We start from the raw sequence: 12695 nt of genomic DNA, 5'->3' as shown, positions 1-12695 counted from the left end.
TAAAGGATTTTGAAAATCAAGTAGGAGAGGTGGGGGGGGAAATTGAGAAGAAAAATAAAAGTAATGCAAGGAAATCATAAGAGTCAACAGCTTGATAAAAGAGACACAAAAAGATACTGAAGAAAATCACCTTAAAAAACAAACCAGGACAAATGGTAGAAGTAGTACAAAACAAGCAGAAGAATGCGTTTTTAAAAAAAGCAAAATTGGCCAAAAGGAAAAAGCAGAAAAATCCACTGAAGAAAAAACTCCTTAAAAAGTAGAACTGGCCAAAGGCAAAAAGAGGTGTAAGAAGAAAATAATTTCTTATAATTTAGCAAATGAAAGCTAATGACTTTGAGAAGTAAAGAAACAGATAATCAAATGAATGAAAAAATAGAAAGCATCTCAGGAAAAAAAAACACAACTGACCTGGAAGAGTAGGTCCAGGAGAGAGAATTTTAAAATTATTGGACTACCTGAAAGCCATGACTAAAAAAATAGCCTAGACATTGACTTTTAAGAAATTATCATGGAAAACTGATAATCTCAAACTAGAGGATAAAATAGAAACTGAAAGAATCTACTGAACAACTCCTGAAACAGATCACAAAATGAAAGCTCATGTGAATAGTATAGCTAAATCCCAGAGTTGTCAGGTCAAGAAGAAAATATTGCAAGCAGTCAGGAAGAAGTAATTCAAGAATTGTAGAGCCATAGTCAGGATTACTCAATATTTATCAGTTTCTACATTAAAGGATCAGAGGACTTGGACTATGATATTCCAGAGGGTAAAGGAGGTAGGATTACAGTCAAGAATCACCTTCTCGGGGTGGTTAGGTGGTGCAGTGGATAAAGCACCTGCCCTGGAGTCAGGAGTACCTGGGTTCAAATCCCGTCTCAGACACTTAATAAGTACCTAGCTGTGTGGCCTTGGGCAAGCCACTTAACCCCATTTGCCTTGCCAAAAACAAAAACAAACAAACAAACAAAAAGAATCACCTCAACAAAATTTGAGTTTATAATCCTTGGGGGCGGGGGGGGGGGGAAGGTGGACATTCAGTTAAAAAAAAAAGGGATTTTCAGTATTTTTGATGAAAAGACCAGACCTAAGTAGAAAATTTGATTTTCATATTCAGGACTCAAGAGAAGCATATAAAGGTCATTAGGAAAATGAAATCCAAAGGGACTTAATAAGGTTAAACTGCTTACACTTCTATTTGGGAAGATGATACTTGTAACTTCTAAGAACTTTTTCATTAATAAGGCAATTAGAAGGAATACATACAGACAGAAGGAACATTTGTGAGATGAATATGAAGGATTGACATCTAAAAAAAATTGAAGTGAGGAATATTCTGGGAGGAAGGGAGAAGTAGAATGGGCTAAGTTATGTCACATAAAAGAGACAAGAAAAAGCTTTTATAGTGGAGAGGAAGGGGGGGAAAGAGAAAGGAAGTGAGTGAACCTTACTCTCATCAGAATTGTCTTAAAGAGGAAATAGCATACATACTCAGTTGGGTATAGAAATCTGTCTTATCCAATAGGAAAGTAGGAGGGGAAGGAAATAAGAAAAATGGAGGATGGTGATATAAGGGAGGGCAGATTGGGGCAGGGGATAGTCAGAAGCAATAGATTTGGATATTTGGACACCCTAAGTTTCACAAGTAAGATTAGTAGCCCAGTAATGGTTTGCTTAGTGTTTGTTTAGGGAAAATAATAGTCTCATTGGGTGAATGTGTGAAAAGAAATTGTCATCAAAAAAGTAATAACTCATAATTTCCCCCTAATCAGGTAGTAATTAATACTTTGGAGAAATTCTATTAAAAATTGATCTTTAAACAAATCTCTTGAACTCTATTCTAACTCTTTTTTTTTTGTATAAATGTACATTAGTAGGTTTGATAGAGTGGTTATTGAGGTTTTTACTTCAAAGAACATAAGGTTATTGTTTACAAAAGTATTAAAAAGATATTCCCATTAAATTTTTTAGTTGTTTTTTTTTTTGCAAGGTAAATGGGGTTAAGTGGCTTGCCCAAGGCCACATAGCTAGTTAATTATTAAGTGTCTGAGACCAGATTTCAACCCAGGGACTCCTGACTCCAAGGCTGGTGTTTTATCCACTACACCACCTAGCTGCCCCTCCCATTAATTTTTTAAACTCAAACTCATTAACAGCCTAACTCCCTCTTTTATTTTTATGTTTTTTAAAAGAAATAATATGGCTTAGATAAGTTTAATATTTTTATCTTTTTTTTAAAAAAGGTTGTCTGCCCAACAGCTTGTGATATGAAAAGGAGTACCCTTTTTATTGTTGTTCTTTTAAAAGCTCTTTTATTTTTATGTTTTAAAATGATTTTGCTAGTCTAAGATTTAACTTTGTAGAGACACTTTGATTACAGTAAAATCCTTTCATATTATCTAATTTACTGTGAGATATTCATTTTTATGAGAGGGAGAGATGAACAAGAGTTGCACATAGTAAAAAGATATGGTTGAATTAACTTTTATACTGTTGGAGGGAATAACATCATGGAGTCAACTGCTGTTTCAGTAGCTCATCCAAAGCCTTCATTTACTTATAGAGAGTTGTGGCAACAGCAGATGCAAAATAAGCATTCTGAAGAGTTGAGCTGATGGAGTTAAAGAAGCATGGGCATTTCACTGGATTGGTGTCTTCTGAAACAATTAATTTTTTATGGTAGAATGAAAGATCATTTTAAGCAATAATGTAACTCAAGATGAGAAAACCTATCTGTGTACTGTTTTATTAGCACCCCTGAAAATTCCAACATATACTGAACCATATTCTTGCCTTCTTGCTGTATCTATGAAGTATGGAGGGAATAATTAACATACTCTTTTTTTGATTTGCAATAAATATAGGCTTAACATAGTTCTAAATTTAATGAGAACAGTCCTCATCAGTATGAAAGACATGTGAGCTAGAGATGACCATAATTTCACCCCAATAGAAATTATTCTTGCCTTCATGCTAAAATAACTTGCATATTTACATTTTTTAGAATTACCATCAGAAATCCATGAAAAGGTATTACTACCACTTTTTTTAAATGTCTTAACAACATAAATGTAAATATAGAACTACTACACTTTTCTTCAATTTCTGGTAAAAAAAAGGTTATTTCTTGTCAGAGGGAGATGGAATGAAGTTAATGGTCAAACATTCTTATATTACTGGTCTACAAGAGAACCAGGAATATACTACTGACTTGTTGAGATGAGAATGAATTTGGCTAACAAATAAATAAGTAATAATTAGTGAGTCAAGAAATCATATAGAAATTAAATATATGTTTGTTCTTCTTCATCTAAAACTTTAATGCATTTTTTTTGCAGAGATATTAAGCCTGATAATATTCTGATGGATGTGAATGGTCACATTCGGTTAGCGGATTTTGGTTCTTGCTTGAAACTCATGGAAGATGGAACAGTATGTATATTTGAAAAAAATGTCTCACAGATTTCCATTGAAACCTTTTTTCTTTTCCCATGTGCTTTAGAAATCATTTCTGTAAACTTTCTTATGTTACCCTATAAAGTCATTTTTCTTAATATTTTTGTTCTAAACTTAATAATCATTTTCAAAATAAAACTAACAGCAAGGAATGAAATTAGACATGTAAGAAAACTCATAACTTTTGTTCATTACACAAAAAAATTGTACAAATTTAAACAAAAGAATTCTTACTTGCTTTTATTTTTCTTTTAACTCTTTTCCTGCATCTTTGACAGATTTTATTATAAATTTTCTTATAGTCATAATCATTGTGATGTGTTTACTGATTTTGTTTTCTTTGCATTAATATGTTCTTTCTATCTTTTTTGTAATTCTCATGTTTATCATTTTTATAGTATCCTTAATTCTTTCATAGAGGCAGTGTGGCATAGTGATAGAGATTCATGAAGATCTGGGTTCAAGTCTCACCTCTGTCATTACTGACTGCATGTCCCTTGCCAGGTTCTTTAATTAAGGCCAAAAGTGTCAAACACAGCACATGAAACTCATCAACATTCCTGAATTGTGGAATCCTGAACTAAATTAAAATGTTGTTCCTGGTGGGGAATCACAGGAGATAGAATACTGGCCTTGGAGTCAGGAGGACCTGAGTTCAAATGTGACCTCAGACATCTGATACTTCTGTGTGACCTTGGACAAGTCATTTAACCCCAGTGCCTCACAAAAAAGGCCAAAAAAAACGATGATCTTAATGTATTGCTATGTTACTTAAAAAAAAAAAGAAGCCTATAATATGTTTGATCTGTCAATCTGCAATCCTCAGTAATCTTTTTGTTTGTTTGTTTGTTTGTTTTTAGATTTTTCAAGGCTATGGGGTTAAGTGACTTGCCCAAGGCCACACAGCTAGGTAACTATGCTAGGTAACTATTAAGTGTCTGAGGGTGGATTTGAACTCAGGTATTCCTGACTCCAAGGTCAGTGCTCCTCTATCCACTGTGCTACCTAGCCTCCCCAATCCTCAGTAATCTTGATGTATGTTTTAGTGGCCCTTTGTTTCTATTTGATTTTGACATCACTGGGGCACATCAAGTGTCAGTCTGCATCAGTTTAAGGATTTTCCTTACCAGGGATTTCTCTATACCAGTAAAATTCTGTTCCAGTTACTAATCCTGTCCCTAACCTTCAATTTTGTTGACATACATAGAGTTTATTCAGGCATTTTACAGTTGCTGTATATATAACATTTCCATTTGGCTTTGATTAATAGAAAATATTTTGAATATTTTTTGTTTAGATGGGTCTCTTTTCAAAAATAAGCTTAACCCCTGGTTCTAGTAATTGTATCCCTGGATCAAAGGCATGTAATTTTAAAATTATTATTTTCAAAACTGATTTCCTAAATGATTTATACCAATTTTCATTTTAAGGAATATAATGACTTGCCTTTTCCCTCACATTTCCATGTATTGGATTTTAACATTTTTAATGATCACCATTTTGATGGACATAATATCCCAATTATTCAGATTCTCATTTTATTTTTATTTTTTATTATTTTTTCTAATTCTCATTTTATTGGTTTTGAATTTGAGCAATGTTTCAGATGATCATTACTTTTTCTTCTAGTAATTAGCTTCTTTTGATTATGTATTCACTGTGTCTTTGGTATTGTGATTTTTAGCTTATATTACAGAATTCAAATTTCAGAATCTGAATAGAACCAATACAGAACAAAAACTTTAGCATCCCTCATATTGAATACCCAGTCTTTTTTTTTTATTTTGATGGGGAATCCACTGACTCCTGAGGTAGCTCATTTTATTTTTAAATTTATAACTAGGAATTTTTTCCTTAAATCTTTATCAGTGTAACTTCTGTTTATTTTTCCTGCTTATGTGCTTTAGGGCCAAGTAACAAAAGTATAATCCATTCATATTAACTATCTAATCTTAAATGTAAATTGTTGGTATTAAATTTTGTTGACAGCTTTTTTATTATGTTGTTTCAACCTAGCCATTTATTTACCTGGAATAACTCATTACTTCTTAGTTCTTCCTTTCGTTGTTTCTATGTGTATGTTGATGGGTTAATGTCCAAAACTTTTGAGATATTTTGGTGTTGTAATTGACATTTCTTACTTTATATTTCTCATAATGTCTCTTGGAGATCTCATGAAATCATCTTTCATCCTTCATTTTCATTCACTAGGTTGTTTATAGTTTATGGCTTTATGGTATGAAGCGGATTTTTAAAAATTCATTCTTTCACTTGCTTTTATTGAATTGTTTCATTCTTTAATATTTAAAGTAAGGATTTCTAGATATTTCCTCTATTTCTTTGGGCTTAATTTTTTCAACTAACATTGTATTTTCTCTTCCCTCCCTTCCTCTCTTTCCCCTCCCCCCCTCCACTTCTTCCATGGGAAAAGAAAAAAACCATTCTAAAAATATGCATAGTAAAGGAAATATTCTACATCTCTGGTACTTCTCTGTTTTGGAGGTGGGTACCATATTTCATCACTGGTTCTTCAAAATCATAGCTAGTTTTGCATTGATAGAATTCTTAAGGTCTTTCTTTCAAAGTTGTTTCTCATTATGGAGTTGTATAACTTTTTCTCCTTATTCTGCTCATTTCACTCTGAATCAGTCCAAACATGTCTTTCTGGTTTTCGCTGAAATCATTCTTTGTCATTTTTTGGACCACACTAATATTTCATTACATTTAAATATCAAAATTTGGTAAACCATTCCTTAGTTGATAGGAACTCCTTTAGTTTTCCATTTCTTTGCCCCTGCAAAAAGAGTAGCTATAAATATTCTTGTTCTTTTGAGTCATTTCCTTCATTCTTTGCTCTCTTTGGCAAATATTCTAGTAGTGAGATTTCTAAGCTGAAAGGAGATGCACATTTTAGTAACTTTAGGGATGGAATTCTAAATTCCTTTCCAGGATAGGACTAATGTACAACTTCACTAAAAGTGTATCAATATGCCTGTTTTTCTGCAGTCTTTCTTTTTTGTCTACTTTGTCCATCTAATGGGTGTGAGGTGGTACCTCAGTTACCTTAATTTACGTTTTCAAATTATTAGATATAATTTGGAGCATTTTTTTCATATTGCTGTTGATATATTACATTTCTTTTGAGAACTGTTTGCTTGATAGCCTTTAATGATTTAACATTGATAATATTTTTTTTAATTCTCAAGAATATGTCTCTGTTCCTTTCATATTTTGGAGGTGAGACCTTTATCAGAGAAACTTACTACAATTCCTTCCTCTTTTAAGTAAATACTTTTTTAAACAAAAATTGGTCTTGTCTAGACTATTTTGATATTGATCTGTCCCCAAAACTTTGCTCTCTTATACTTGAACTTGCCTATCTCTATCTTTCTTACAATGTACAGTTTAGATTGTTAATATTACTTCATTTCTTTTTCATTTTCTACCCTTTTAGTTCCATCGCTTTTTCTGCCTAGTTTAAGGAAGTAGTTAAAATCTTTTCTTCTTTCATTCTTTCATTTTCATTCCTTATTTTGCATAATTGCCTTTTGCTTTACTCTTTTCCAGGAAGGTTTCTTTTGCTTTTTCCTCCACATTATTTATTTTCCCCTTAATAATTTGTTCTGAATTTTCTTAATTTGTAGGCTCAGTTCTTATGTGTTCCCTTTTTTCTTCTTCTCTGTTAACTTCAGGGCTAAGAATCCTGAAATTCCAGAAGTGATTTCCTTCTTTATCTTTCTTTTTTTATTTTGTTATTGACTTTGTCAAGTCTTCTTGTTTTATGCTGTGTCTGTCTCTTAAAAAATGTCAGTTCCTGAAGAGTATGATGTTTAATGGAAGGTAGTATTATATGATAGAAGCTTTCTCTTTCCAAAATAATGTAGCTTGGTCCTTAGTCCTGTCCCTACTATTATTAGTTTAATGCTGAAGTCATGTTGTCCCATCTCATGTTCTTCCCTAAAATTATGAGAATTGCCTGAGAGGACATATTTATCTTGATTTCCTAACTTGAAATTTCTCCCTCTTCTGATCATTCATTATAGGGCAACTTTCTCTTTTTTCCGGAAATGTTCTTTATTGGAATCATTTTCTTTCCCTTTATGTTGAGAACCTCTCAGCCTCCCTCTAACAACCTTGTCCTAGTCTCTTCCCTCCATTGGTTTTATCCTTTCTGTAGCATTTCTTAATTTTTAAGAAACTAAAGTGAAGATGGCAAAATAAGACAAGAAATACCAGATGCTTCAAATTTCTCCCACAAACAAAAGAAAATATTGCCTCAAAGTAAACTTTAAGCCACAGAAATAATTAAAATTTGATAATGCAGTTGTTTTCCTGAGACAACTTGGAAAGACCCTAGGAAAGACTCTGCTATTTGGGGCAGAGGCTTGACTCTCTTGAAGTGCAAACACCTCCAGGCAGATTCCCCTGAATCAACAAGCAACAGACCCTGGGGACATCTGGGTAGGTGGCAGCCTCTACTTCAGGAACTTAAAAAGTTTTTTTTTTTTTTTTAAAGTGTGGCTCTTTAAAGAATAACAAGAATTTTAATCAATATAGTTGCTTAAAGGCATTCAGTTAACATCAACTTTTGATAATTAATTTCATTGATAAAAATGATTTTCAAATGCATAATGTGATCCACTCTGAGTGTTCCTATGTACCCTTTTTTTCTTGTGAGAGTGCTTAAGTTAAAAATCTATTGAGTAATTATGGTTCCCTTAGAGGTTATTTGGAGTTTTAGAGCTAAATGTAACTGGCAATGCCATCTCTTGTGTTTTTCAAGAAATATTGACTAGTGCAGATGGTGGAATAAGAGAGAAAATTCTCACTCAAACAAGATAAAATATCACCTTAAAGTAAACTTTGAGCAGCAGAAATAATCTTAAAACAATGGGAAAGGACCTCAGGAAAGACCTAATCTTTAGGAGTCTAGGTTTGGCCCATTGGAGAGCAAGGTCCTCTAGGCAGACTTCACTAAGTTAATTAACAAATCCTGAGGGGCAACTAGAATTCAGGAACTTTTAACTGACAAAGAGTTTGGAGTGCAACAGCTGAGCAGGGGCAAATTAAAGGACCCTCCACTCTTGTGGGACACCAGGCCCAGATGGGTACACCAAACCCAGTGCTGTGATGTGGTTGTGGACAAGGGTTATTGAACACATGACCACTGAGCACAGTAGTAGAAGGTCAGGAACCCTACTGTGGGCATTAGTAAGAGAGGGAGTCCTTGGTTTTGGTCCAAGGCACAAGTGTGAGCTGAAGTTTGCAGCCAGGAAAGAGACTGCAGGGAGCAAGAACATTTACAGTAACTGTGTGACTGGGGGCCATGACCTTCAAGGGTAGAGAGGAGTATTTGAGGTCAGGCCCCTGGGCAGAGCTTAGAAAACAGAAGAAAGAAAAACCTGAAACCTGAGGGTGGTATCCTTCACACCCTGGAACTGGAATTGCCTATAAAATAAGCCACTAAAATAAATAATATAGGAGAAAGAATCTGACCAAAATTAGCTACTGTGGGGATAGAGGAGATCCAAGCTCATACTCAGATAATGCAGTAAAGTTAAAAATAGTATTCATACTTCAAAAAACAAAATCAAATAATTACATTTGCAAAAAGAGTTCTTGGAAGAAGAAAATCAAATTAAAGAGGTTAAGAAAAGATTATGAGGAAAAAAAATGAGAAGAATCCAAGAAAATCAAGAAAGTTATGACAAAGAAAGTCAATCAATTAGAAAAAGAGACCAACAACTTAAGGAAGAAAATAACTTCTTCAAACCAGAGTGTGGCAAGGGGAAGCTGATGATATTATGAGACACTAAAAAATAATAAAACATAATCAAAAGTATGAAAAAATAGAAGAGAATGAAACGTCTCATTAGAAAATCAATAAAGGAGAGCCAGTATTATGAATTGCTGGTCTACCTGAAAGTTATGATTTAAAAAAAAAAAGTCTGGCTGTGAAATCACTAAGGAAAATGTCCCAGAAGTTCTAAAACAAAAGGGTAAAATTGAAATGGGAAAATTCATCTATCACCACCCGAAAGACTAAGATGAAAATATACAGGAATGTCATAGCCAGTTTTTGAAGCTGCCAGGTTAAGGAGAAAGCACCACAAAACTATTTAACTACCCTGGAACTTCCTTAAAAGACTGAAAAGTAAAGGAGCTGGGATGGCATCCAAGAATAAATTACCCAGCAACGAAGAGTAATATAATTCTGAATGGGGAAAAGAAAATGGACATTTAATGAACTGAAAGACGTTTAGGTATTTGTGACAAAAAGACTCAATGGAAAATTTGACATAGAAGATCCAGGAGAAACATGAGGTAAACATTAAAATTAAAAGAGATTTGATTAAAAGAGATAAACAATTGGAATAGACTAAGTGCAATAGCAGGAGATAATTATAGTAATCTGCTGTTCAATAAACCGAAAGAGTCCAGGTATTGAGATAAAAGCTCTCTCTTTGATAAAAACTGCTGGGAAAATTGGAAGTTAGTGTGGAAGAAACTTAGATTAGACCAACACCTCACACACTTTACCTTGGTAAGATCCAAATGGTTACAGGATTTTGACATAAAAAACAATACTATAAGCAAATTAGAAGATCAAGGACTAGTTTACCTGTCAGATATATGGAAAAGGGAGCAGTTTATGACTAAGGAAGAGATGGAGAACATCACCAAAAACAAATTAGATGATTTCGATTACATTAAATTAAAAAACTTTTGCACAGATAAAACCACTGCAACCAAGATCAAAAGAATGTAGTAAATTAGGAAACAATCTTTACAACTAATGATTCTGACAAAGGACTCATTTCTAAAATATACAGAGAACTGAGTCATTTTTTTTTTTTTAAAAAAAAAAAGCCCAGTTGACAAATGGTCGAAGGATATGCAAAGGCAATTTACAGATGAAGAGATGAAAGAAATCCATAGCCGTATGAAAAATTACTCTAAATCATTAATTTTTAGAGAAATGCAAATTAAGGCTTCTTTGAGGTACCACCTCATACCTCTCAGACTGGCCAATATGACTAGAAAGGATAGTGATCATTGTTGGAAGGGGTATGGGAAATCTGGGACACTATTACACTGTTGGCAGAGCTGTGAACTCATCCAACCATTCTGGAGAGAAATTTGGAACTCCACCCAAAAGGGTAACAAAAATGTGCATACCCTTTGATCCAGCAGTACCACTACTGGGTCTGTACCCTGAAGAGATGATGAAAAAGGGTAAAAACATCACTTACACAAAAATATACATAGCAGCCCTGTTTGTGGTGGCAAAGAAACCAGGAGGAATGGGAATTCAGGGAAGCCTGGAGGGATTTGCATAAACTGATGCTGAATGAGATGAGCAGAACCAGAAAAACACTGTACACCCTAATGGCAACATGGGGGTGATGATCAACCTTGATAGACTCACTCATTCCATCAGTGCAACAGTCAGGGACAATTTTGGGCTGTCTGCAATGGAGAATACCATCTGTATGCAGATAAAGAACTGTGTAGTTTGAACAAAATTCCTTTAAATTTAGAAAAAAAACCCAGATATCTTATTGTCTGATCTTGTTATCTCTTATACTTTTTGTTTCTTCCTTAAGGATATGATTTCTCTCTCATCACACTCAACTTGGATCAATGTACAACATGGAAACAAAGTAAAGACTGACAAATTGCTTTCTGTGAGGGGTGGGGGAGAAGTAAGATTGGGGTAAAAATTGTAAAACTCAAATAAAAATCTTTAATAAGAAAAGAGATAAACAAGGAAAGCACATTTTGATTAAAAAAAAAGGTACCATAGAAAATGAAGTAATAAAATATGTACCAAATGCTCTACCATCCAAGTTTTTAAAGAAAAAACTGTTAATTGCAGTGGAAATAGATAGTAATACTGTTATGTTGGGAATTTTAACCTTCCCCTCTCAGAATTTGATAAATCTAGCCAAAAAGTAAGAAAAAAGTTGAGGAAGCTAACAGAAGCATAGATATACTAGATATGATGGATATCTGGAGAGAAATGAATGGGAATTGAAAGGAATACACTGTTTTCTTAGCAGTACTTAGTACTTTTCAAAAACTGACCATATATTAAGATATAAAAAATTTAATAAATACAGAAATGAAGAAAAATAGGGGCAGCTAGATGGTGTAGTAGATAGAGCATAGACTCTGGAGTCAGGAGAACCTGAATTTAAATCCAGTCTCAGACACTTAACCTACCTGTGTGAAAAGAAAATAATTAAATGTATCCTTTTCATATCATAATGCAATAAAATGCAATAGTGTACCATGTAAACACACATTAAAAACTAATTGAAGTTTTTAATAATAACCTAATCTTAAGTATCTTAATCTTAAATATTGAGCAAGTTAAAGAACAAATCCTAGAAGCAATCAAAAATTTCTTTAAAGAGAATGACAATAATGCGTCAGTATATCAAAACTTATGGGAGTGGAGCCAAGATGGTCAGGTGAAGGCAGCATTTCCCGGGAACTTCTTCCCCCCCAAAACTTCAAAAACCATTAAATGATGACTCTAGCCAAAATATAGAGGGACAGAACCCACAGAAAGACTGAGTGATATATTTTCCCAGTCCAAGATAACTTAGAAGCTTTGCGGTAAAGGTGTGTTTCATCAGAACGGGGAGTTGGAAAAAATCCCAGCCACAACACAGCACAGTTCAGCCCAGGGATCACCGGGAACAGCTTGAAGGGGAAGTGAGAGAACTCTACTACACCAGAATGAGTGTGGAGTGAGGAGCACTGGCTGCAGAACGTGCATCCAGAATTGGGGGAAACCAGCCTGCATCTCCAGAGCACAGCCCACAGATGGTAAGGGCATCAGGGGAGACTGCAGAAATCTCTCTGCTTTCCCTGGGGCAGGACTCTGCTATTTGCCCACACTCAGATCCCCCTGACAGTTTGGCCTTCCATACTAAGATAGCAGGGATCCTCCTCACAGCTCCAGGGCAGAGGGGAGCTGTGGTCATTTACATATCAAAGCACAGGCAAAAGAACAATAAGACCTTGGAAAAATAAAGGTCCCAGTGGGGTGTCTGCCAAAAATCCCCAATGCCTTGGAAGGGCTGTAAATTAGTCTTGGGCTGAGGAAATGAGTAAACAACTGAAAAAGAAGAATCTGACCATAGAAAATTACTTTAATCCCATGGACGATCAAAACACATACTCAGATGATGACAAAATCGAAGCCTCCATATCAAAAACCTCCAAG

The 12695-nt window shown here is 34.3% G+C and overlaps 1 protein-coding gene across 7 annotated transcripts in view; it reads left to right on the top strand.

The window, feature by feature from the left end:
* The window catches only part of CDC42BPA (CDC42 binding protein kinase alpha), a 364566-nt gene that overhangs the window by 163396 nt on the left and 188475 nt on the right, over positions 1-12695 (top strand). For all 7 annotated transcript variants that reach the window (XM_074222837.1, XM_074222834.1, XM_074222835.1 and 4 more), the window contains exon 6: positions 3340-3433. In XM_074222837.1, the coding sequence (XP_074078938.1) occupies positions 3340-3433 (94 nt within the window). The remainder of the gene's footprint in view (positions 1-3339; positions 3434-12695) is intronic.

The sequence above is a fragment of the Macrotis lagotis genome, chromosome 2, assembly GCF_037893015.1.
Source record: "Macrotis lagotis isolate mMagLag1 chromosome 2, bilby.v1.9.chrom.fasta, whole genome shotgun sequence".
Classification (NCBI taxonomy): domain Eukaryota; kingdom Metazoa; phylum Chordata; class Mammalia; order Peramelemorphia; family Peramelidae; genus Macrotis; species Macrotis lagotis.
Note: the sequence above shows the minus strand (reverse complement) of the source record. Positions and strands in the feature narration are given on the sequence as shown.